This window comes from Marmota monax, unplaced genomic scaffold (assembly GCF_021218885.2).
Source record: "Marmota monax isolate L192 unplaced genomic scaffold, Marmota_monax_Labrador192_F-V1.1 WCK01_AAM20220418_F8-fsc00051, whole genome shotgun sequence".
Classification (NCBI taxonomy): domain Eukaryota; kingdom Metazoa; phylum Chordata; class Mammalia; order Rodentia; family Sciuridae; genus Marmota; species Marmota monax.
In genome coordinates this window covers 15,841,601-15,868,203 of record NW_026695202.1, presented here as the reverse complement: position 1 = coordinate 15,868,203, position 26,603 = coordinate 15,841,601, and the positions used below count along the sequence as shown (strand labels likewise).

At 48.0% G+C, this 26,603-nt stretch overlaps 1 protein-coding gene across 3 annotated transcripts; it reads right to left on the bottom strand.

Moving 5' to 3' along the window:
• Positions 1 to 1,844: 1,844 nt before the first annotated feature.
• Fam118a (family with sequence similarity 118 member A) lies at positions 1,845 to 24,778 on the bottom strand. 3 transcript variants are annotated; one of them, XM_046429639.1, is made up of 9 exons: positions 24,665 to 24,778; positions 15,198 to 15,253; positions 14,315 to 14,570; positions 11,881 to 12,102; positions 10,413 to 10,541; positions 8,846 to 9,131; positions 7,414 to 7,446; positions 6,420 to 6,497; positions 1,845 to 3,059 (listed from the first exon to the last, which is right to left on the bottom strand). In XM_046429639.1, exons 2-9 carry the CDS (start codon positions 15,242 to 15,244, stop codon positions 3,040 to 3,042), a joined length of 1,071 nt encoding a protein of 356 aa, XP_046285595.1. In that variant the 5' UTR covers positions 15,245 to 15,253; positions 24,665 to 24,778; the 3' UTR covers positions 1,845 to 3,039. The 3 variants fall into 3 exon arrangements, with proteins under 3 accessions (XP_046285595.1, XP_046285596.1, XP_046285594.1); XM_046429640.1 differs by having other exon boundaries at positions 14,315 to 14,567; XM_046429638.1 differs by having other exon boundaries at positions 11,881 to 12,069; positions 24,665 to 24,768.
• Between the last annotated feature and the right edge of the window lie 1,825 nt (positions 24,779 to 26,603).

The following is a 26,603-nucleotide window of genomic DNA, read 5'->3' as shown; positions in this document are numbered from 1 at the left end:
AAAAGCTGATTAATACAAATGGCAAACCAAGTTACATCTACTTCCATTAATCTACATTTTTCAAAAACATAATTTGTCAAGGAAGTACTGGAGAACACAGGCCTTCTCAAGGAGCAAGTGATTTTGTGTAAATAGATGGTTACATTTCGGAAGGATGTCAACTTTTTTTTTTTTTGCAATACTGGGAACCCCAGGGGTGTTTTACCATTAAGCTACACCCCAAGCCTTTTTAATTTTTTGAGACTGGGTCAAAGTTGCCAGGCTGACCTCAAACTTGGGGTCCTCCTGCCTTAGCCTCCCAAGGAACTGTGTCCAGCCAAACTTATATACTACTTTATTTCCACTTCAGAATAAGACAGGCACACTCTGCAGTGGCCTCTGAAGTCGGCTTTGGGCCAAATGCCAACTGGAAGCAGCCTCCTGGAGTAGTAGGGTTGCTCCTGAATACCAGGCGTTGTTCCACACACACAGAACACTCTGCGCCCACCACGTGGACTGAGTCGCCAAGAGCTCACCTGTAGGTGCGAAACCACTGTGTTCTCCCTTGTTCTCCTCTTAGTACTTGCTTTACCATCAGGTCACCTGCTGCTTTCTCTGTCTTGAAAGACACTGACTTTAACACTGAATTGTCCCTTTCAGTGCTGCAGGGACTCAGCATTACCCCTTTTCTCTTCTTCCTAACACACTAACTCACAGGCCCTCTGTCAGTGACCCTAAGAGCAGTCAATTCTGTTGCAACAAAACCCACCACACAACACAAAAGCACAAAATGAAAACGACAGGGCTATGAAAGTGTGGGGTTGAGGGAAACCTTAAAAAAAAAAAAAAGAACAACAACATAATAAAAACACAACAGCTGGTACACACATTAAAAAACAAAACTCCCAGGCCCCATGGACATGCGTGTAATCCCTGTGGCTTGGGAGACTAAGGCAAGAGGATCACAGTTTAAAGCCAGCCTCAGCAACTTGGCAAGACCCTGTTTCAAAATAAAAAGAGTTGGAGATGTGGTTCAGTTATTAAGCACCCCTGGGTTCAATCCTAGGTACTTTAAAAAAAGAAAAAAAAAAAAAAAAAAAGGAGCCATTATAAGAAGACTATATTCATACATTACAACAAGAGCATTGGATCCTCTCAACAGTTGGCACTCTGGGCTCGGGTTTACTTTTCCTCTTGTATCCTACTCCACAGTACCTCATGTCTTTCCAACTTTGAAAATCAAGTATCCATTCCTGATTGCAAGTAGTAAATATATCTTTAAAAGCTTTATACTTACAGGGCTGGGGTTGTGGCTCAGTAGTAGAGCACTCACCTAGCATGCATGAGGCACTGGGTTTGATCCTCAGCACCAAGTAAAAATAAATAAAGATATAAAAAAATGATAATAAAGGTATTGTGTCCACTTACAACTGAAAAATGCATGTTTTAAAAAAACCTTATAGGGCTGGGGTTGTGGCTCAGTGGTAGAGCGCTCGGCTAGCATGTGCAAGGCCCTGGATTCGATCCTTAGCACCACATAAACAAATAAAGGAACTGTGTACAATTAAAAAATAAAAATTAAAAAAAAAAAAAAAAACCTTATAGGCATCTGGGGTGTGGCTCAGCGGTAGAGTGTTTGCCTCCCATGTGTAAGGCCCGGGGTTCAATCCTCAGCACCACGTAAAAGTAAACAAACAAAGATACTACATCCATGTATAACTAAAGAATATTTTTTAAAAAACTTATAAATACATCAAATGAAATAATTTACTGAATTTCACAACTTAGTAACTTAAGCTAAAAATTCTCATTAAATGCATTATACCAAGACTTGTCACAACTAAAGAAAAGTTCAGCACACAGAGTTGATGTTAAGTTTTTATTTATGAGCAGAGTGACATAAAAGGTTTGTTGTCCATGCTTCAAAAGGGGGAAAGTCTCCGTCCTGTCTCTGGCTTCTCCAGTCCCTGTACATCCCAACCTGACATTCTTGTGCTTAACCTTCCCTGTGTCAACGGGAGATCACAGGGCTTGGCAAGAAATGTCACATCACAGACGGGCAGCCTCAGCTGAGACCAGGCAGGGCTTGTTTTCAAGAGAAGCCTTGGTCTTCAGCTTTCACTGCATCACGCAAGCCTGGGCCACAGGCGCCATGAGCACTGCCAGGGGCCACCACTGCTGCCACGCGGATGAGCACCGAGGATGTTTCAAGTGCAGGCCTTTCACAAGGCGCTGCCCACCTCCCTGCAAATCCCCTTAATGTGATCCATGGAAGGTGGTTTTAGGAAACAACAGAAAGGTTAGCCCCAGAGAAGTAAGACTTGGAAAGCTCAGAACTGACGATCTAAAAGTGCAGAGCCGTCTCCTGCCCCGCTGTGCTTTCTCAACTACCAGACACGCAGTGGACAGCCTCCACGACACTGACCAGCACTTTGGAACAGACCCTCTGGCTCTTGAGACTTCACCCTTCCTAGCAAGAGTCAGACTTGCCATCTCTTTGGAAAAGAAGTTACCAAGATGATGTAATTCCAAAGAAGCCCTACTAATCGAGTTGTCTTTAAAAACGCCCTGGGTCCAGTGCCTGAGCCATCAACTCATCCTTTACAACATAACAAACATGTCTTTAAAATGTTTTCTATGGTAAAGATGTTCCACATAAAATGATAGTAAACTAAGTGTCCAGTTCGTATTTTCTCTTTGGCAACTACTGTTGCTTGGACAATCTTTACTCTCCCCCTTTATTAGGAAAAATGTCATCTTGACATAAGAGAGCATGTCAAATAGGAATTGGGAATACCAGGGACATCCCTCCCACTGATTTGGTCCCTGAGGTAGCTGTCCATCAGTCCTTACAAAATGTACCTGAAGTGTGTCCATGTCACTCCCAAGCAGCTAAGCACATACAGTGGAGCTGTCACTCAGCCATGTGGCTCTTGGGCATGTGACTTGAGGCTTGAGATCCACATGGAATCCTCTGTACGTTCCTCATCACTTGGGCATGGCACTGTGGTTACAGAAGGCTGGCTTTCAAGTTGTAGATCTTAACTGGTTTTAGAGATTTCAAGATCCTCCAGCATCATCTGTTCAAGCAAAGAAACACCAAAACTGAAGTTCAGCTGAAAACACCTGCAATAGAACAGGACTGCTGCTTCAGAAACCTCCCAGTGTGCCTGAGAGAGGACTTGGAAAGCCTTCCCCGGAGGCCACAGTAGCTGCTGTCTAGAGATGGCCCTGCAGCTGTAATACCACACAGGACCAGGCAGGAAGGACCAGGCGATCTCCCCACTGAACCTGGACGCTGCCTTCTTTCTCTGTCAGACCAAGGATGGGCATTTTCAGCACAGGCACAGCGGGAGCCTGGTGGGCCTGTGAAGAACCAAGGCTCTGGGTGGGCAGGTGGAAATCCTCTCCCCTGGGCTCTGCAGCCTGCAATGTGAGGCCAGCAGGTCTGAGATGACCCTCGGCCTCTCACCGTTGTGCAGCACAAGCCACAGCTTTCTACACAACTGAGACCAGAGGCTTTTCCCTGAGCACACATGACTGCCTGCAGCAAGGCCGTGCTGCTGCTGGTGGCATCTGGGGCAGAGCTCCCACTGGGCACCGAAGAGGACAGAACCCCTGGCCCACTGCTCTGTGGCAACACCTACTAGGCAACAGGCCCTGCCACCTGCACACACACAACACCCTAAAGGGAGATACAGGAGTCAAGACCACACGTTCACCAGAGCAGCAGGAAACGGCACTGTCCAGTGGGGACAGCCACGGGCTTCCTCCCCGAACACGGCAGCAATGGAAGCCCAGTGGAAAGAAGCACCTGCTCAGAGGACAACTCACAGAACACTAGGGTTTTCTTTGCTTTGGGTTCTGTGGTTCAGCAACTGAACCCAGGTGCTCTATACTGAGTACATCCCAGCCTCTCTCATCTCAAGACAGCAGAGTTTCCCAGGCTGGCTTCCAACCTGTGATCCTCCTGCCTCAGCCTCCTGGTGAGCTGGGATTATAGGTCTGTACCACAGCACCCAGCTCTAAAGAACATTATTTATTTATTTATTTATTTATTTTTCTGGGCCAGGATGGTACCAGGGATTGAATCACTGAACCACATCCCCAGCCCTATTTTATATTTTATATAGAGACTGGGTCTCACTGAGTTGCTTAGTGCCACACTAAATTGCTGAGGCTGGCTTTGAACTCGCGATCCTCCTGTCTCAGCCTCCTGAGCCGCTGGGATTACAAGCATGCTCCACCAGGCCCGGTGTAAAGAACATTAGTTTTACTTTTTGTTTCATTTCAGTTGTAGAAGTCAACTCACAACCCAAATATTTGCTAAAAGATTTCAAAATAATTTTATCTAAAACTCCATCAAAATTCAATTCTCCCTATAAAGATACACGTGCCTCTCAAGTTCAGTGCAGTCATATGAAACTTAGAGGAAAGGATGCAGGGTCTACAGCAGCTGTCCTTGCAGAAGGACCCTGGCTCACTCACTTCATCCACCACTGAAAAGCAGGACGCTACAACCTCCAGCCTCTACCTGCCACCAAAACTTTCAACAATTCATGCTGTAGGTGACATTTGAAAATTGCCTCATTTTATCTAAGTGTCATCTGCATTCATTATGAATCTTAATGACTACAATAGATCACAGTGTATGTTCCTTCTAGCAAAGAAGAAACATGCAGCACAGACCAAGTATCCCATATCCAAAGCTTGGGACCAGTAGTGTTTCAGATTCCTGAGGTTTTTGTTTTTTTGTTTTTGTTTTTTGGATTTTGAAGTATTGACAAGACTTTAAGGGACTGAGCACGCCTAATTCCAAAACAGAATTCCAATGTTCTCCAAAATTCAAACTTTGAGCACTGACTTGACACTCAAAAGAGCTTTAAAGACTTTGGTGGATTTCAGATTGGGAATCCCCAACCCATCACAGTATGCTTCAACACACCCTGGAGTCACCTTAACTATTAATCAATAATTGACAATGTTAATATTCCAAAGCTCTCACAGACTGTTGGCAGATTGTTGTAAAGGTGTTGTTTTACTGAGGTTTTTTAACATAAAGTAATGAAAATAAAGTCCTGTATCTGAAAATCCTCTATCCAGTGTTTTCAGGAAAGGAGTCAAATGACCAGGGTGGCCTCTGGTGTCTCCAGAGATTTGAAAAGATGTCACCATTCTAAACAACAGATGCTAGGAGAAAGGCTAAACCAGAAAATAAGAGCTCTCAAAAAACTTAAGATCACACTGTCAAAAATTTAACCCAAGGGGGTCTGGGGTTGTGGCTCAGAGGTAGAGCGCTCGCCGAGCATGTGCAAGGTCCTGGGTTTCATCCTCAGCACCACATAAAAATAAATAAATAAAATAAAAGTATTGTATCCAACTACATCTAAAAAATAAATATTTTTTTTAAATTTAAAACTATTTTGAAAATCTCCCAGAAAGTTTTGGAAAAAATGGAAACAGAAAATGAAAATTAAGAAGCATTAGAGAAAACTAAGAGAATGGAAATAATCCAGGAGAGCCCCACTAGTATTGATTCTGGGAAGAGAGAAAAAAGAAGATGGAAATAATCATTAAGGTTCTAAAATGAAATAATAAACAAGCGTGAGGAAAAAAATCTCACTGGACCTTGATGTCAACCACACATCCTGCAACTGCACAGGAGTCATGCACTGGGTCGTTAACAACTCAAGAAACACTGACATTTTGTTAAGTAAATCCTTTCCTTTCCCAACTTCAAGCACCAATGGAATGTGTTATTTCTTTGATTTGTAGCCATCACCTCTCCTAGTATCAACAGTTTGAATAGGTGAAATAAATCTTAGTGATAGAAGCAGCAAAAAGCAATGATTTGAAGTGGTTTCCTCTAGAACCTGACTTTAGCTGGGAAGCGGGCAGTGGCGGGGGGCGGGGGTTGCCCCGACTGTCCTTGAGCTGTTCCGCTTTTTGCACTGGGTGTGATCATTGCGGGTGTCTTCACTTGGTGAAAGTTCAAAAGAACTGAGCCTACAATCTGCACCCTCTGTTTGCTTCCTTCAGTGATCTTCTTGACAAAACAAAATTTCTAAAAGGTTCTGGGTGCAACGGCACACACCCATAATCCCAGCTACACAGTTCAAGGCCAGCCTAGGCAACTTAGCGAGAAGGACTGGGACACAGCTCAGTGGCAGAGCGCATACCTAGCATGTGTAAAGCCTTGAGTCCAGTCCCCCACACTGCAAAATAAATAATTTTAGAAAATTAAATAAGTTAAAGGGGGCACCTCTGGGCAATTGGGGTCAGGTTCCACTCTAAAACTTCTTAGTGCTCTCTGACCCAGTGAGTGAATCACTGCTCCCAACACAGGACAAGGGGCACTAAAGCAAAGCACTGGGACTGTAGCCACCCACTAATAAGACACACCTCAGGGAGGTCCCCATGGAATAACACAATACCAGTACCTGACTGTCTGAGTTTTTTTGAGCCTTCAATTCCATTCTCTTCCAGCTTCCTCTTTGCACAGTCCTGACATGCATTACCTGAAAGTCAAAAACTTATTTTAATAAGCTGATCTATTCTAGAATTCACCCTCCAAGGGCCACCTTCTAAATCTGCTCTTACTGAAGCAATAGCCCAATAATCCCTTCCATACGCTGCAGATTTTTTAAAAATATCTTTTAGCTGTTGATAAACTTTTATTTATTTATATGTGGTGCTGAGAATCAAACCCAGTGCCTCCACATGCCAGGCAAGTGACTACCGCTGAGCCCCAGCCCCAGCCCCCGCGTACACTGCACATTTTAACAACCAAGTCACTGCTTTTATTCTGAAGAAAAATTTGACTTCTAGAGGGTTAGTTAAGTAAGTGTGGCAATGGAAAGCCGAGGGTGGCTTCCTCAGCCCAAGCACACCCATCACTCACACAGATGTGGTGCTGGCAACCCCTATGCCAAACGGCTGCAGAGGCCCTCCTTGCTGACTCACAGGGAGATCCCTACTGCTCAGCTTGCCCACTGGAAGACGCTGGTAGCTGCTAAGTCTTGTTAATTTATAATCAGGCGGAGTAGAGTCCATCGAGAGGACTGTTCACATTTCAAACAAGCACTAAACAGAAAAGCTTCTGAGGAGACAGGTTGCCCTGGGTTCCTGCGTGTTTTACTGCATGGTGCAATACAAACAGCCTCCCTCCAACAACTTGCACCTCTTGGTTCTTTGGGAAGAAATTATTCCCAGGTGCCTGCAGACAGCCTAAGTTATGCTTCCCACTGAAGGGATGGATGTAGTCCCTCACTGTAGCTGAAGGTATTGCTACTTATCCTCTCCAGAAGGCTGCTTAATTCAGGCTAACTCTGTAATGTGAGAAACACAACTTTCATGATTTCATAAAGAGTGGCAGGAAGGTAAACAGAATGTGGAGGCAAAAAACAGGACGGCAAGAATAAAGATCTGCTTTACCCAATAATGTGGTGCTGTCCACTCGTTCAGCATCTGGGGAAGAAAGAGCAACAGTCAGCAGAACCAGACCTGGGATGCTCCTCTTCCTCTGGCCACTGGGGCCAGAGGCCAGGGCTGCTCTGAGGCTTCTGTGCTGGCCGTGAAGCCCTGGGCTAGTCATTGTCCTCTTTTCTCCTCCTGGCAGGGCTGACACCAGGGCTCAGTGAGTGTCATGTGAAGCACTGAGAGCCAGCTGGCAAATGGAGCACTGCTCACACCCATGATTGCTAATCACTAATGTCACTGTCAGTGGCATTCATTCTCTCCCACCAGGAGTACTAGTCCGTCAATGTGAGTACAAACGTCCTTCATGACAGCCAGATTAAAAACATGAGTGACCTTTCAGACCTCTGCAGTTTGTCAAAATCTACTCAGTTGCCAGGATCTGAAAAAGTGACCTCAGAGGAAACAGGAAGCCACTCAGCCATATGATCCAGAAGCTCAACTCAGTTAACAGGTCCTGGTCTTCCAGGGAGTCACAAGTGCAAGGGCAGCTGGGGACAGTGCAATGTCTCTGCAAACTGTACACAGCCAAGCTCACAAGTTTGACTTCCCTTCTTCCACCCCTAGGAAGAAACTAGAGAGACGGACTACTGCCCTGGTTATGCTGTTATTCATAGAAGTACAACTTGAATCGACTTATTTTGCTGATTATTAGCAGCTCTGAAAAGAAAGTACTGGTGAAAACTCATGTGACTGCAGGATCATCAGCACCCTCTAGTTCCTAGCTGGCCTGTGTGCCGACCTCATTCCACCATGTAGGGAAGAGTAACTGGGTCTCGTATTACATGACAGGACAGTCAATACAGAACTTTCCACACTTGCTGTCATCCATGTTTTATGACACCAAACTCAAAGACATTAGCCCCCTCATGTCAAGATGACAAGGTCTGAGAAGTTCCAGTTATCCTGGTCACTCCTCGTAAGGGCCCAGGAGAATGCCTTAGAGATACGCTGCCCTCTGCAGAACAGGAAAATGTACTTTGAAAGAAGAAATAAAAGCCTTCATAGAATCATCCTGTTTGAGAATTTTAGCTTTTAAATGTGGTGACAGGATAAGAGCAGAAGATATCTGCATTTTTCAGGTTTTTATATTCATGACAGATAAAGTTGGCCTTGTAGTTTCCTTTATTGGTTAAGATAACCTGAAATTTGAATACACGTGTCCAACATTCATGTGCACAACTATATACTTTAATATCACTTCAAAGTTCAATTATAGACTGTCATTGTCACACCCACTTTCTCCAATCTTCAAATCTTAAAATCACAGAGGCATTTCTGAAAAATAATATTAGTGAATTTTATGGTACGTGAATTATAACTCCAAAGGGGGCGACTGGGAAAAAAAACATGAATTTTGTACTTGGAAAGTAAGGACAAAACTCCATACCTGGACTTCGCTGTTTGCAGATCTGTGTGGCGAGGTCTTGCACGTATCCTGGGAAATGGTCGAAACAGTCCCCGTAGGACACCACTTTAATTCCATGCAGCAGCATATCCGCCTGATGCTTAAAGAAATGGTCTTCATTCTCTTTGAGCACCACCATGTAGTGCTCCAAGTCCACCTTGTTGGGCACTGAGTAAAGGAAGAGGGCTTGGAATATCTGGTCACGCAGGGTCTCGCCACAGCCCACAAACAGAAAGGACTTGGTGCGGTACAGGTTCTGTAGAACTTCCTGTGAAAGGCCCAGAGGAAAGGGGGACGCTTGTATGCGAAACAGTGGAAGCTTACAACTAACTAAGTCCCACGCACGTGCTTTCAGATCCTGCTCCCCACTGGGTTTCCCCAGAGTCACCCCGAGAAGTCTTTAGAAAGGTGGTACACTCTTGAGGTGGGGCTTGGGCAAACCCCAAGTAGCGACCTGGGGCAAACAGGGTCAGCACTGGACTGAGAGTCCGTCTCTCAACCAGGGTCAGGGAGCCTCTTCCTAGCCAGGCCAGGTACCAGCCAATCAGGGGCCAGTGTGAATGCATCTCCTGGTGAGGACAGCCAATGCTCAGCAGGGCAAACACCCAACTCCACTCTTCTAGAATGATGTAGAATCTTAAATTACTAAGACATAAAATAAGGACATTACACCATCTTCAGCTCAGAATTCTACACATGTAATACCCTGAAACTAATATCTGTCCACGGACCATGGATGGAAATGCATCCTTAGGGTACAGGTGGATATGGTTTGGGGAATGAGAACAGGAGACCTGAGGAGTGACAGTGAGCCAACGGTGGGAAGAGAAGCACAGATGGCGAGGGGTCACTCAGGCAAGCAACAGAGAATCACCAATTCGCACAGGCAGACATCTTGGCAAGGCACAATATCAGCATGGACTTCCTCATAAGCAGTCAGCAGCGTCACCTGCTGACACTCTGTCCCCAGGGAATCAGGCTGGAAGAGCATGAGGAACAGGGACCTGGCCTGAGCTTGCAAGTGAACCCACGAAGAGGCTGCAGACCTACGTGCCAGGACAGAAGTGTTCAGGAAGCGCTGGAACACGCGGCTTCTCCACACTTTGTTCTGTGAACAGCATCAAGAACACCTCACAGAGAAGGAGGCTTAAGACTGGGTTGTGAAGGCTGAAGAGACTGCTAAGTCAAGGAAGGAGAGGAAATGGGCAGAAGACGCCTGAGTAAAGGCAAAACTGTGAGCTGAGAGGCGCGACTAGAGCGCACATGCAGACCCTGTGCTGTGCACTCCGCCTTGCCGCCTCCCTCAATGGCAGGTGCTGGCGCAGAGCGGGAGAGGAGAGCTAGACCCTCCCAAGTCTTCTGCGCTCCCTCCTAGAGCAGATGTGCACTGAGCATCTACGCATAGGCGAGGCCTGGAACAGCTGGGACGCAGAGACACGACCCGTGGCTGGCACGTGTGGGGGGCTGACTGCAAGGATGCAGATGCAGCACAGCACCGGGGCCACAGGTTCCCCAGGGGCACAACCAAGCCAACCAAGACGGCCCCTACCATTACTTCTGGGTCTTGAGTGACATCTTTATATCCTGACGGATCCAACACCATCCCGCAGGGGTCTGTGTATAAGCCATGAATATGAAGAACTCCATACTTGATGTGGCCTCTTGCCCACTGAAGAACCTATCAAAACCAAGCCGACATGGAGAACATCAGCCTGGCGTCATTTCAATCAGAAGAAGAGAACATCTAAATCAGCTCATGGTTTTTTCAAACCTACCTTAAAAAGAGTTAAGAGAGATTTTGTAATTTATAAATTAAACCTTTAAAACATAGAAACTTAGCTGTTGGCACTAGTTATTCCTGTCACGGTACCTCAACAAGAACTTCTTAAAGACAGATGGTTGTGTAAACTGCAGGAGTAATGGCTGGAGAAGGGGACGGTTACGGGTTACACTCAGTTACGGGCTACACTGCAATTACTCTATGCATTATTTTCACACCAAGGGAAAAACATATGGAAAAAAGTACTTATCAAATGGCCAACTATAGTTATTCCAGTTCAAGATACAAAGGAAAGCGCCAGGTATCACCAGCTACTCAGAAGACGGAGACAGGAGAATCCCAAGTCCAAGCCCAGCCTGAGAAACTTAGTGAGACTGTCTCAAAATTTAAAAAAGAGCTGGGGATGTGGCTCAGTGGCAGAGCACCCTAATTTCAATTCCCAGTATCACAAAAAAGTGGGGGGATGGGGGGGCCCTGGGATATATATAATGCACTTGCCTAACCTGCAAGGCCTTGGTTCAATCCCTAGAAAAACACACATATACCAAAATTCTATTGCCATTTTAAAAATCACACTTTAAAAAAAAACAGCTTAATGAGCTGGGCGTGGTCCATGCATGCTCTATCACTGAGCTACATCCTCAATCACCACTGGGAGGCTGAGGCCAGAGATCACAAGTTCAAACCAGCCTCAGAATTTTAGCAAGCAAGACACTGTTTCAAAATAAAAAATATGAAAAGGGCTGGGGATGTGGCTCAGTGGTTAAGCACCCCTGGGTTCAATCCCTGGTACCAAAGGAAAAGAAAAATCTTAATGACAGGAAAATGCACAGTGTAATATTAAGGGGGGGGAAAAAAAAAAACAGGATTAAAAACTTGAAATCCCAATTTGTTAAAGTTCCCAGCAATGGAATTTAGGAATTTTTCTTTTAATACTGCTTTATTCCCCATATTTTCCACGGTGACTATAATCAATAAGTGCAGGTGTCAGATATACTGAACAGCATGAAAAGAAAATAACAGCAGCAGTAAGAGAAGTCTTCAGAGGCAGAGGGCACAACCCTCGGGGACCCAGCTGCCTCAGGAGAGACTGGCGTGGTATTCAGGACTGACTATCCAGTTTCACTGTGGGGCACCAGTGGCACTTCTTAGTTACAAGTTCAATGCCTTGAGTGAAGTTCTTCTGAGCCACAAAGTGCACGCTGAGCCTCCCCTTGCCTGCCGCACCCTGCCCTACCTTCATCTTGTCCTTCAAGTCCAAGGACTCCATGGGCTTGTTCTGTTGCTGCCCAAAGATCTCCAGCAGGTTGTCATAGTTAGTGGTCAACACCATGGTGCCCCTGTCCATCAGGCTGAGGATGGACTGTAGCACCACCGGGTTCTGGATATGGTGCTCCAGGCTATCAAACACCTCCATCAGGCAGTCCTGGAAGAAGTTGGGCTTGGTGTCACCTGTGCGCTATGGAGGGTGGAGCAAGAGTTACAAGAAATCAGAGCTCAACAGCTACTACACACTAAGTAGTTGGCACTCTGCCTGCTACAGATACAGCAGTTTATTTCTTTATTTCCTGCTTCTGAGGTTGAACCCATGGGTGCTCTATCACTGAGCTACATCCTCAATCCTTTTTATTTTGAGACAGAGTCTCACCAAGTTGCTAAGGTTGGCCTGAAACTTGTGATCCTCCTGCCTCCACCTCCTGAGTTGCTGGGATTACAAGTGTGAACCACTGTGCCTGGTAATATAGAAGTTTTTAAAAAAAGAAGACAATCCATCTTCAGGGAGTTTATTACAATACAGAGAAGAGTGCTGGGGTGCACATCTATAATCCCAACTACTTGAGAGGCTGAAGTAGGAGAATCACAAGTTCTAGGCCAGCCTGGGCAATGTAGTGAGACCCTATCTCAAGATAAAAAGGGCTGGGGAACCAGGCACTGTGGTGCAAACCTGTAATCCCCAGGAGCTTGGGAGGCTGAGGCAGGAGGATCTGGAGTTCAAGAGGGCCTCAGCAATTCAGCAAGGCTTTGTCTCTAAAAAAAAATGTGAAAAGGGGCTGAGGATGTGGCTCAGTGGTTAAATATTCCTAGGTTCAATTCCCAGTACCAAAAAAAAAGCAGGGGCGGGGGACTGGGGATGAAGCTCAGTTGTAGAGTGCTTGCCTAGCAGGCCTGAGGTCCTGGGTTCAATTTTCAACACCACAAAAAGATTTTAGAGGAAGGGAAAGGCCATGTACAAATATGGTGATAAACACCATGGGGAAAACAAGAGGGGCAGGGGAGGGGCCCTGTGAAGGAGGGTGGCTCAGGCAAGGCCTCTCTGATAACAGACATTGGCAGAGACCTGAGCGGGCAAGGGGCTTCCAGAATGTCTGGGCAGGGAGAAGAACGAGTGCAAAGGAACTAGGGTAAAGCTCAGGCAGGTCCAAGGGTCAGTGAGGCTCCTGCTGGAGGAGGAGTGGTGGGAGTATCAGGAAGGGCGGTGAGAAGTGGCCTGTACCAGACTGTGGGAGGGCATGATGACCCTGGTAGAGACCCAGCTTTCCCTCTGAGACTTTACAAGTGCTGTAAAATCTTTCTTCTTCTGGTTGGTTCTTTAAGAAACCATCTTAAATTGCCCTCAATGAGGAAGGAAGCAGTGTCTCCTGAACGGCTCGGGGAGTCAGCAGGAACAGGGCTGAGATCAGCCCCCAGAGTGATGGCCAAGGGAGGTGGTGGGGGCAAAGCCTGGTTAAGAAGGTGGGTTTGAGAGCCGGGGCTGTAGCTCAGTGGCAGAGCGCTTGCCTAGCATGCGTGAGGTACTGGGTTTGATCCTCAGCACCACATAAGAATAAACACATAAAATAAAGGTATTCTGGGGCTGGGGATGTGGCTCAAGCGGTAGCGCGCTCGCCTGGCATGCGTGCGGCCCGGGTTCCATCCTCAGCACAACATACAAACAAAGATGTTGCGTCCGCCGAAAACTAAAAAATAAATATAAAAAAAATTTTCTCTCTTTAAAAAAATAAAATAAATAAAGATATTCTATCCATCTACAACTACAAAAAAAAAAAAAAAAGTTTTTTTTGGAAAGTGGGTTTGGGAGAAGAAAGGAGGTGGTGACAGCAAATGCAACTCTGCTGTGAGTAACCAGAGGAGTGAAGCTGGAGAGAGAGTGGACTCAACCGTCCCAGCAGCCCAGGCCTCACCCAGCGCTGCCTGCCCTGAGCCTCACTGCCAGCACCTCCGGAGCTAGGAATCCATCCCACCTCGCCCTGTCCCTGCTGATGTTGGCTGCCCCAGAGTCCCAAGCCTCACAGATGACCTACTACCCATCTTAAAATGCCTTCTGGGGACCAGCTGTCATTTGAAGACGTGGCCAGCTACTTAGACCAAAACCTACCTTCAGGACACCTCTGTACCAAATGACACAAAATCACAAAGCTCACAGCAGCGTGACAATATCCAGAGCCAACCCTGCAGAGTCAGGCCACTCACTATGGGATACAGGAGCCACAGGCTACACCTGACATTATCCTATTTAAAAGGATGACATCAGCACCTCAGCCCCACTCTGCAGAGCAATGAGCACAGCAGGGCTCGCGGAGCACTCTGCAGGGCGCTCAGCTCAGAATTCACCCAGCTTGATCCAGAACCAAGAGCTGCCCTGCCAAACCTGAAGCATTTCTGAGACTCACAGGTGACATCTTTCGGATCAGATCGTGGGCCACAACCAGCAGATCCCGGTCCTTCATCACTTTCCTCCGGAACTCGGCCACGTCTCCTGGGTGCAGCACCTCCAGCTGCTCGGCAGCCTCGATGACGGCCTCGATGCAGCTCCGCCACGAGCAGAGCGCAGGGATCCCTGGGGCCACCGCAGCGCTGACGCCAGTCCCGATGACCAGGAGCAGCTCCTGGGGTTGTTTCCGGATGAGGCTTTTTAAAAACTTTCTACTTCAAAACAAAGGAGCAGGGGAAGTGAACACAGAAGTGAAAACCAAGCCTGGCAACATCTATGACATTCAGTCAAACAGGGCCTGTCCCTAAATACACGTTTTGTTCCCTCTGTACCCCAGAAAACCAAGCCTGTATGTCTTTCTTCTTTAGGCATTTACTGGACACATTCTACCCTCCTCCATGATGGACACGGGCAGCTGTGCTCAGTCACCTTGAGTCACCCATGGTGCTAAGCACGTGCTTGTGTGATTTGTATCGGAACAAAAAGCTCAGCCTCATTCCTTTGAGGCTGCAAGTAGCTCGAAAAGACCAACTATAATGACAGATGATCCCTGCTTACAGTGTCAGGCAAGACAATTCCTGGCAACACCCTGGCTTTCTGACACCTATCAATCCCTACCTGTTCTCTGGTAGGTAGCTCCTCCTCCTGCGTCACTTGACAGCAAATATAAAAGAATTCTTCCCACCCCTTTAACTACCGCTGCTGGGCTTGGAGAGCCAACTGTGATCGCCTCATTGGGCAGAAGGGCAGAAAACTGGAGGTGTGCGTGTCACTCTGTCTTTGTAGACAAATGCTATGCGAAGTCAATAACCCTGCCTGCAAGGGTAGCTAACTTTATTTACCTTGATTTTTGTTCGTTTCTATTTGTTGTCTTTTCCACTGAATCCATCTGTGAATCCTAAAGAGAAAAATTAGTCAGAAGGTCCCTGGAAGAGTTACAGCTGAAAGTAAAACCAAAAGCCCTGGATCTCGGTTTAAATTAGAGTACCCGAAAAATGCCACACAAACAAAGCACACAGCCACTCCTGCTAATCTTGCGACTTATCAGGCTGGAGATGCACCACTGTCTGGTCAGACAGAAAAGGAAGGAGAACTGGCACAGGAATGCAGGGCTGCAGCCCCACGCTGCCGTCTTCCCCCACCCCCAGGGTCTCTTGGGACAGCACTCTGAGGGACTCCCAGTGGACGTGAGCACAGATGACTGATCACGGAAGGAAGGACATGATGAGTGGCATAACCAAGGGAAGCCAGAATGTGACTTTTCAAAGAAGGTGTGGAGCACTCCAGACACCGAGTCCAGGCCTGGATCTGAGGCAGAACCCCGACACCCCTCCGCACTTCCCAGGTGCCAGGCCTGCCCGTGGCTAACTGAAATCCAGCCCAAAGAAGTCACCAAAGCAGACACAAAACAGGACTCTGAACCCATATGGTCTCTATCCACCAAGCTCTCTCTATCGTCTACTAATTTTCCAGAATCATGTTTCCCCTCAATTCCATAATATTTACTGTGAACACAGAAAAATCGAGTTTAAATGGCCTATAATCCTACTACCTCTGAGCAATATATATTATCATCTATACATTTCCCTTGAGACTTAACAGTTTAAATTTTTATATCATCTGAGAACCTAGTACATATCCCACTTTTTCATGCATTATAATAAGTCTCATTATACTATGAAAAAGCATTCACAATCATGCTACACGTATGAAATTCCAATAAACGGTAGACCATCTTTATCTAGTCCCTGATGCAGGACCCTAGTAGGATAATATCCTAATGACAGGCTTGGTGCACAGCTGCTTTTTGTCACTTTGAAACTGCCTATTTAGGACGGCTTCAGAGCAGCCCACGGTGCTGAGTTAGAGCAGGAGCGCCTCCCGACGGAGGCCAGCAGGACATGCAAAATCCCGCTTTGCTACATGTTAACCCGCACTGACTGAAAACCACTAGTCCACATGTATCTTTTCCCCCCTCAGTTAAAATCAGGTTACCAAAAAATAACTTTCCAGGGTAAGGACCCAAGGCTTGATCGGTCTGATTACTCTTAAGTTGTGGAGGTAAGTGGGACCCTAAGATGACCCTGAGACGCTGCTCTAAGAGCACACATTCTCTTTCTCTGGGGGCACTTCACAGCTTGCAAACTCCTCAAGGTGCATGAGACTGTCCCCACTACACAGAACCCCCAGAAAGTGAGGCTCAGAGATGTGGTCACTGCTGGCAGAGTGAGGCTGCTGCTCACCCCGGCTCCCCTTCTCCTCCCCAGTGCAGTTCCCATCAGACCTACCAGGTCAAACACACGAGGACTTTTCTAAAGAAAGCAAAAAATACAGAGGCTCTCCACTCTACAGTAGGATCCCTCCACCAGACACCCCCGGGTCCCAGCCCTGAGCTTTCCATGACCCGTTCATCAATCCTCAGCTTTGCCAACTATGAAATGTGGATTCCTGCTAATTAGCCGAGTTTTGAAGGCTCAGGACCCTCAAAGGAAATTGTTGAGTTAAAACTGCTGAGTCCAACAGCTCTCCTGTAGATGCCCCAGGCTTCCTTTTCTAATCCCCTCCCCCCACCAGGGACAGAATGCCAAGAGTCACACACTGTTCAATCCTATTTGAAGGTTAAGGAGCTGCTCATCAGCAGACTAATCCCAGCCCCACCTCCCACTTAACCCCCCAGATAACCCACAGAATACTCCCTGTGCCCTATGGGAAGTGCTCATTTGTCTCAGCCTTCACCACCTAGTACTTTAGAAGACTTTTAAAACAGTTACCTAACAGCCAGTAACTAAACACACCACATGCCTCGAATTGTTATCATGGCAAAGAAATTTAAAAATCTCTAGTTCCTTCAATTGATGTTCAACTGCTTTTGAGTCTCCATATATGCATGAATTATAGTTACAAATTCAAAACCTAAATATTATATTTATACATCTGCAAAAAGTATTAAAAGTAGTAAACCTTTTGCAGAGTACTTAACTCCAAAATTAAGTGATTTCAAAGTTTCCCAAAACAACAAGTTATCATTATTCACAACACTTCCACATGGGTGAAAGTAAGTGCTCCTGGGTGGTTGCTGCTGGTTTGTACTCTGACCCTCATTCTCAGCCTGACTGGAAGGTCTGGAACTGGCTCTCAGCACTTTCAACACAACATGCAGGTTCCAACCACAAGAGGCACAAGGGCCTCTAAAATTTAAGACTTATGTGGACCTCTAAGGATCAAAGCAGCCAACTGGGTAAGTACCCAATGACATTAAACTCAGCACAGGAACTCTGCCTGTATCCATCTGCTAATATGCCAGTGGCCCAAAAAAAGTCACATGACTCAGCCAAGTCATTGTGTGAAGAGTCCAATTCAAAAGGTGGTAAACTATGAAAAGTAGACCTGTTATTTTCATACAGCCAGCAAAGCAAGTCTCCAGTCCTAACCCACTGTGGTGGACTCCTGGAGAACCCTCTCCCCTGGCATGATCAGGCCTCCGGTATCCAGACTCTGAACATTTGTGTAGCACTGGCTTCTGAGAAAACAGGATAAGGCAGTCTTGGCTGCTGTGTAGCTAGTTTATGAAATACTGTGATCTTATATTCTATGCAGAGGACATGTTAGTGAGGACCGCCACCCCCGCCACACACACACACCAGTGCTGGGGATGGATCCCAGGGCCATGTGCATCTAGACAAGTACTTTGCCACCAAACTACACCCTAGATGCCTGGTAAGACTTTCATTAAAGCCTTGGATGAGAAGGACAGGATCTGTTTTTAAGGGTGTGTGTTAAGGCCTGATGTTGCTTTTAGAAAATGCTGATAGGTCCTTGCAAAAAAAATGGGTTGCTATGATGACTTGGCTTTGAGCCTACAAACTGGTGACGTGATCACCAAGGAAACCAAAAGATGCAGTGTGTCTGAAAGGCCTCTGAAGGGTTTTGCTGTTGTCTGGAATCTGATTGGTTTAGAAGAGTGGCATTTGAGATGCAAGCAGTACCAGAGAGAGGCTGGCTGTCCTTCCAAAACTTTTAGGATCAGGCCATGGAAATCTCTCTCTTGGACCTTGGTTTAGAAATCAGAGAAGATCTGGGGTAATCTCCAAGTTATTGTAAGATTTGGCTCTGATCTTTATGCTGTTGAAAAACAGGAAATGAGGTAATGTCTTTTAGTGTTTATAAAGGACTGTAAATGTCTAAATATGGGCAGCTATGCAGCTCATCACTGCAGGCAGAAGTCTGAGAAGTGCTTTAATAGTAGAGCCTGTCTTCTGCAACCTTGCCCTGTAAAGCCCAGTCCTGGCTCCTGAAAAAACAAACATCATGTGGCAGACAACCTGCTACCACCTGCTAACCCCATCCACCCACCAGGAGCAAGGCTGCTGGGACCCCCTCGGTTCCAGGCAGGCAGTCAGCTGACAACTACGGGAGCAACCCCAGCACAGCCAGCCAGGCCCCAGCATGGAGCTATGGAACTCGACAAAAAGGCTTGCCACCACCATTCTCCACGGCCAGAGCAGAGGGGCGGAGAAGGAAGGGAACCGGAAGCACTGAGGAAGCCAGAGGCTCATAACTGAGTGGCCATCAAGCTTTATGAGAAGAGGGCGCCAATGTCTGCCAGCAATGCTAATTATGAAAACATTGTTTCCCCTCATCACAGATGTGAAACGCCTATAAAAACTGAAGTACAGTAATATAAGAGAAATATGGTAAAAATATAATTACAATAATTATAGTACAATAATACTAATTAACATTAACATAATATACATAAACCTATTTGAATGTACCTGTGGCAATTTTATTGAAATATCTGTAGAATTAAAAACTTGGGATTTAAAATTAAAAGGGGGCATAACAAAAAACTAAATTATTCACCTTCAATCACAAGCTGCACTTTTACTTTACAAGCATAGTGAGTTAGAAGGGTCCAAGTTTATTGGACCCTTGACAATACTTTTTTTAAAACCTCTTACTTTCTTTCTATAAATAAGTTCTCTTAAGGTTTTTGTTTGTTTGTTTGTTTTGTTTTTTGGTACTGGGACTTGAACTCAGGGACGCTTAACCACTGAGTGACATTCCCAGCCCCTTGCTAAGTTGCTGAAGTTGGCTTTAAACTCACAATCCTCCTGCCTCAGCTTCTTGAGCCACTGGGATTATAGACATGGAAACCGTGACCAACTCTCACGGATGTAAGCTGTATATAAAAGCAGGGCGATGCACACCCACAGGCTACAGAGGGACACAAAGCAGATGTGCAGAATAAAGCCTCACACAACAAGGGGCAGGGGTCACATTTATACAGCCAATGTACAGTAGCACTTCCAAGCACTGACCTTCAATTCATCTGCAATCACTTCAAAAAGTGATGGGACACGTAAGACCCAGAATTTACAGACAAGAAAGTCAAACAAGGTCACTGTCGCTACCACTGAGTTGGTATGTAAAATCCTGAGGACGAGGCCAGGTAACAGAGCAGATGACTCCCAGAAACATCACTAGTGCCACTACAGCCACTGTTAGCAAAGTCACCACACTTAGAATGGTATACAAATGTGCAGAAGGAGACAGGAGACTGGAAATGCTGAGTTCAACTTACAGAACCAGGGTGGCCTATGGTCTCCACGCCCCACAGGCAGGTCTGGGAGGCAGAAGCCTTTGAGCAGTGCTCAGCAGGCCACCCAGCCCTCTCTCAATGGTGCGCTTCCCTGACTTCGCCCAATTCTTAAGCCTCCTTTCTCACAGCAACCTGGCTTCCTAGTGGACCGCTGCAGGTGGGGGCCAAGGATGAAGAAATCACACATGGCAGTCTCGTTTCCAATGAACCACCTGGGTCCAGCTGACAGGAATTTCAGGTGAGTGTGATTAGCATGCCTAGCTCCACCTGAACTGGAAATAAGGCACAAAGGGACAAAAAAGTCAAGCTTTCATACCGCAAAGAAGAGGCTTAGCCCCAAATCAAGTGTGCACCCAGAGCAGCACTGGGATGAGACAGGGAAACGGATCTGCCCTTCAGAGAGCACCAGCATTCCCAGCAGACCTCTCCCAAGCTCAGCCTCCTAACCAGTCAAATAGGGATTGCTTGGCCACTTCCAGGCCAGGCTGTTGCAGAGACTGAGGAAGCCCAATATCTAAGGGCACTTAACCAGCTGTGAAAGCTCATCCATCACTGTGAGCCAGCACTAGCAGCCTTCCCAGTTATCACCTTTCCAGGACAGTCACCATAACATGTGTCAGGCTAGCCAGGGTTCTGGTAAAATCTAACTTCAGCCAGTAAAGAGGAATCTTCAGGATGAACTGCTTTCTGCAACTTACAGAAAAGGCAAACCCTAATTTCAACCCCTCCTACCTGACCACTCTCTTCATCTCAAATGAACTACGACAGAACTGCCTACTTAGATTATCAGAATGTGTTAACTGGCTTCCTGAAGCCAATGTCCCAGAGTTGCTTGGGCACATGGGCCCCAATCAAGTAAAGGTAAAATCACCAGTAACAGAAAATAGGGACTGGACGTGTGGCTCAGTGTGGACCACCTGCCCAGCATATGTGAAGCCCTGGGTTCCATCCATGGTTGCCACCAAGAAAATTTTTAAAAAGTTCAAAGTCAGTTTCATTTAAATATCAACATTAATCACTTCCACTTTTCGAGCCTTTACTAGGTCTGAGGGAGAGCTCTGAACACTTTCTGTACATCGTCTCATTCGAACCCCACAAAGCAGTCACGGCTTCTACTTCCCCTGACCCACATGACAGCAAGCCTTTGAAGAGGCCCGACACCACGGTGTAGTCTTGTACCTGTTCTGACATCAGCGCAGCCCGGAAAGGCAAACAAACACACCTGATATTTTACTGGGAACCTGCCATCCGGGAAAATAGATGTTTCCATCAGATGTGACACGTCACATAACTCAAGAAGCTGTGTTACTTAATAAGCTAGTAATGGTGACAACAAAACTGAGGCCAAAGCACACTTCTCCTCCACCATGTCCCCTCCCAAGAGGATCCAGAAGAGATGTTCTAGAAAGCAGATCTCCCATTAACCTTGAACTACAGAAATCCAGAGCTGGAGGAATCTTAAAGCTGATAGATACCAAATACCCTCATTTTTCTGAAGAGATAAGGAGACTGAGAGGCAATGACCTGGTTAAGTGTCTCCCAATGAGTTAGGAACAAACTGTAAACTTGCCCCTGGCTCATGTCCCAGACTCTTTCCATTACCTTGGGCAATGCCTGGTCCACTGTGACCCAAAACTCCATCTCAGGCACTCATTTCCACCTCCAGAGCACCAAATCTGCACACATAACAGAGTGCAGTTTGCAATTTCATCAGCTCTTACTCCATTCATGCCCCAGAAATGCTAAGAGAGAAGTCAGCAATTAGTGGAGCCCCAGGAAAACCAATCAGCTCACAGAAGTTCTATGTTTGGTCTTTGCTGGCTTGTCACACTACTGTCTGTGTTAACTTTAGCTGGAATAGATAAGGCGGGCTACAAGAGGAAAACAATACTCCATTCTCCCTGCAGGAAAACTAAGCTCCAGGCTCCTTGGGTGAAGGAAGCAGGATATCATAGAAAGCACCCCACCAACACCAATACTGGCTGCACTGCTTAACACTTAGGAAACCACTCCTTGTGAGCCTATTTCTTTTATGTGTAAAAAGGAGCAACAGCATCTACCTCCTAGGGTGGCTGGAAACACTAAATGGGACAACACTTAAAAGAGCAGCATGTTCCTGTGACACTACAGCTGTATGATAGTGGAGCTTTCCTATTTAATTCATCAAAATGAAGTGAATCAAAACACTTCAGTTCTTCTTTGACCCATCACAGTTGCTGTGTGGCCAGCTTACTGGACTGTATACAGAACACTGTCGTCTTCAACAGGGCTAGCCCAGGCTCCCGCACCCAGCCCAGACTTCAACAGAGGGAGTCCTGTAGCACTTTCTTCCCAAATCTCTCTGATCCACGTCTGCCACTGCCTCAAAGTCTCATAACTTAACTGGACACTCAAACCTGCTTGCAGCTCCAGCACCTGTAATCCCACATTGTCTCCAGTAACAATTGACACATCTGAATTTCTCTGTCCTTCAAAGGTTTGCCACTTCCTTCAGGATCCCCCAGGCCAGCATGAACTCGGCCACTTCTGAGAGTCAGGCCCCTTCACCCTGCCCACTCTATGACAGGTGTAACTTCTGGGTACTTAGTAGGCTCACTGTGACACACACTGTCACCCTGATGAAGCTCTAAGGTGAACACATACCTGATGAATTAATGACAAAACCTGACCTAAACATTCCCAGGTCAATCCCCAGGCTGTCTTTTAGGCCTGGGATTTCAGAAGCTCCGCCACGCCCCAGGAGGCTATCACCTTGGTCCAGGTCATCCCCAACTCTCAATAATCTTGCTCCCTCCAAACAAGTCTCCCCACCACCACCCAAGCCGCTTTACTCTCCTCCTTAAATACTTCAGTGTTCTCCTGCTTCCCCAAGGTGCTCAGCCTTGGAAGCATGCCATGTGTGGGTCCTGGCTGGACTCTGGGCCCCTTTCTCACCACTCCTGACTCAATCCCTGTGCTCTGCAAAACTCCCATGCTCCCTTTCTGGTCTCCAATGGAAATGCTTCCCTCACTCCTCCCCACCAACCACTGCTCACCTTCCTTCAATCAGCTAGATCACCATCTACCAGGACCCTACTAGCAGAAGCAGTAATTCCAGAAAGGCCCAAGGGCATGGTGGGCTGGCCCTCCTCACACTGACCATGCAGAGAACACAACTCCAGCCACACTCCCAGGACAAAGCTCTACTCCAGCCACACCTTGACGTTTCCAAAATCTATGCTGAACTCCCTCTGTCATTCCACACGCTGTCTGCTGCCTTTGCTTGGAATAACTGTGGCAAAGTTCTTGGCCTCAACCTTCAAGAATCTGCTCACCTGTTCCCTGCCATCTCCTCATCACCAAGATGACCTGTGTGTGTGTGTGTGTGTGTGTACTTACGTCTGCAAGGCAAGCACTCTACCAACTGAGCTACATCCACAGCCCAAGAAGTCCTCCTTAACCCTTACCTCTTCTCAAAAATCCTCCACCCAAGCTGCATTCAAGGCCACTGCATTGTTACCACCACACCCCCCTGGCCTCTCAATAAAGCCCTGACAGCAGGGGCAGTGTCCTCTGTCTCCCAATGCAAAGACCTTTGTCTGCCATAATAATCAGGTGAAGTATATTTTCTCCCAATATCTAAGTATGATCAGCAAGAGATCTCAGGCAGCTATCCCTCTAGACTGCGCTGGGAACCGCCTACGGGCAAGGAACCGCCTATGGGCAAAGAACCGCCTATGACAAGAAGAGCCCTAGGAAATAATCTTTGTTCTTAAGATTTACAGAACTGAAAAGCAGCTCTAGATTAGGGTCAGTCGTGGATCAGATGTGTTATTTGGTCACAAACCTTCACCTGTAAGATGGTGCCCATCAGCCTGTGATCAACCATCTCTTACAGAAATTGCTCCCAAATAGGCTTCCTGGGAGGGGAGATGGCCCTGTAGGATCCCCATCAGCCAGCTCATCCTAATCAAGTTCTTTCTCTACTACAGCTTAGCCTCTTGACTAGTTGGTTTCCAACGCGGTACCAGCCAACCAAGCCGGTGTACCATAACAGAACCTATCAGTCATTCAAAACAATGCTAGTTCCCCACTTCAAAAAAGAAAACCACACAAAACAAAATGAAACCCTGCTGTTCTCAGAATGAGCAGACAACATAAAAGAGCCCTGATTTGCCCAGCTCCCTCCCTCTATCCATGAGTCTCACCAGAGCATTAAAAAGTGAAACCCTGTGCCTGATCTGGCCTCCAAGCCCCAGTGCACACAATTACACATGCAGAGCCTGCGATCGCGCCCTCCGTCCGGTTACAAAGTGGTCCTTGGGGACCTGTTACTTGTTCCTACTTTTTATCCTTAACCATCACCAACTCCGGGAGCACTTCTGAGCGCCCCGAGGCTCCGCACCCCACAGACCTCACGCTGAGAGGAGGGCACAGACGCCTCGAGGCAGGTGACACAGACGCGCAGCCGGGGACCCTCGGGGTCGTGGGTGCTAAGGGCAGAGGGGAGCCCACGGGCCGGAGGATCCGAGGGGCTGGGCGGGTCCCGAGGGAATCCCGAGGGTGTCAGGAACAGACGGTCTCGGGGGACCCTGGCCCCGAAGCCGCCGAGTCCCGGGAGGTCTGAGTCCGGGGACGTCGGAAGGCCTGGGGGCTCCAGGGCCGGAAGGCGGTCGGGGCCAGGGGGCCGGGTCCCAGGGCTCCGGCGCGGCCCGCCCGCCCCCTCACCTGCCGCGCTGCCGCGGGCCGCAGCTCGCGCTCCCGCCGCCGCCTGCTGCGCGGTCGACGGCGACCCGGGTCTCTCGGCGGCCGCGCGGCCCTCGGAAGGGGCTGCGCGCGCGCCCGGGCGGGAGCCGGGCCGAGCCGAGGACGCCCGCCGCGCCGCCGCAATGCCTTCCGCCGCGCGCGCGCCCTCGCCGCGAAGGTTCCGCGGCGAAATCAACGGCCCCGCCGCGGCCGTAACAGGCCCCGCCCAGTGGGTGGGGCGGGTTCCGCGCGCCCCGCCCCTCGGCCCTGGCCCCGCCCCTGGGAGTTCAGCGCCTGCGCCAGCGGCAAGCCGGGAGCTTGGGATCTAGGTCCCGGCAATATCTGCTGCAGGTTGCCCCATGTCCTCAGTTTCCTCGTCTGCAAAATGGGGGCCAGAGCGCTTTGCAGGGACTTGCAGAGCTGTGAGGGCGATCGGAAGCTCCCCTCTGCAGCCGGTCCTGCACCACTCAGGCTCAGTTTCCGTTCTCAAACGGCAAGCAGACCCAACCCGTCCGGACGAAGCCCCCTGCCCATTCACTCGCCTCCCCGCCCCAGACCTGCCTCCTTTTCTTCAGAGAGCGCTTCATTTTCCGAAATTAAATGTCCCTCTGCGTGAGAGCCAGCACCTGGTCCGTCTGGTCCACCCCTCGGCCCCCGGACGCTACCACCGGGCTGGCACGCGAGCACGTGCTCTTCCCTCCTCGACAGCTCCTCTCCCCCAGGCCGAGCGCGCGATCCGCTTGGGCTCGGATCCAGTGGCTTCAAGTGCACCGGCGACGCAGGTGGGTAAATCGGGCGATCCTCGCCGCGAGCATGACTCGGGTGGCCCCCTCCTGGCCAGCTCTGCCACTGAAAGGCTTTACTTTCCCTACACTAGACCAAATCGGATCAAAAGCCACTTCCTCCTCCCAGCCCTTCCCAGACCTTCCACCCCACCCTAGCCAGAGCTCACTATTACTTCCTCTCCTCAGCTCCTTTTTTATGCCTGATTTTAAAGTTGGCTGTTAACATGCCCCTTCCACCTTCCCCCAACCCAGGATAGAAGCTCTTCATTTTGTGACAGAACCTAGGCTTAGGAATTTCAGCAGCCTGTGAACTGGGGGGGTCCAGGGCCCGGAAAACTGAAGGCGGCTTCCCACACAGTGCCTGTACCTGCCGGAGCACTCAGAGCGCTTGCAAAGACTCTATGAGGAAGGCACCATCACTAGTATTCCAGTTGAACAAAAGGAGACGCTGAGGCCCCTGCAGGTCGTCCCTGTAGTCCCAGCCCATTTAACCTCTGCAGATGGCTTCTCGGCCCATTGGGTGAACAATTTAAATGAGAGGCAGTTCAGTTCATGAGCACCTGCTCCTGTCCTGGGTGCTGAGGACCTAGACCTAGGGGAGACACCACCCCTGCCCTCGAGCAGCTCCGGTTTCCAGGAAGGACCTTGATAAATGGGACCCCTGGGATTAGGTGCTGTAGAGGCCAGATCCAAGATGCATAGGGTCCTCCCTTGGAGCATCTTCCAAGGCCCAAAGTGGTGGGGCAGGGGGATGGATCTTAACCCTCCAGCCCCACCCTGCCCCACTCCCCTGGAGGCATAGCCCTTCCACTCAGAGCCCAGTCAAAGGCCAGCAAAAGAGATGCCATAGGAAGGAGGGCCCCTTATCCAAGGGAAACACAGCTCCTCTCACGCTGGATTGGAAGTTTGAGGCCAGCCTCAACAACTTAATGAGACCCTGTCTCAAAATAAAATATAAAAAGGGCTGCGGGTGTAGCGCAATGGTTAAGCACTTGCCCAGCATCTGTGAAGCCCAAGGTTCAAACCACACACGCACATATAAATTGTGTCAAATGTGACATGGAAGACTCTTTTTCCTTGTCATTATTCCCTAAACAACATAGTATAACAATTATTTACACAGCATTTACATTTTA

Excerpts from the sequence above, each read along its gene's own strand:
- Fam118a (XM_046429639.1), bottom strand. The coding sequence starts at position 15,244 with ATGGATTCAGTGGAAAAGACAACAAATAGAAACGAACAAAAATCAAG. Across the intron at positions 7,447-8,845 it reads CTGCAAACAGCGAAGTCCAG|ATGCTGAACGAGTGGACAGC; the intron begins GTATGGAGTTTT and ends TTTCTTCCCCAG. Across the intron at positions 6,498-7,413 it reads GGACAGCACCACATTATTGG|GTAATGCATGTCAGGACTGT; the intron begins GTAAAGCAGATC and ends TTTGACTTTCAG.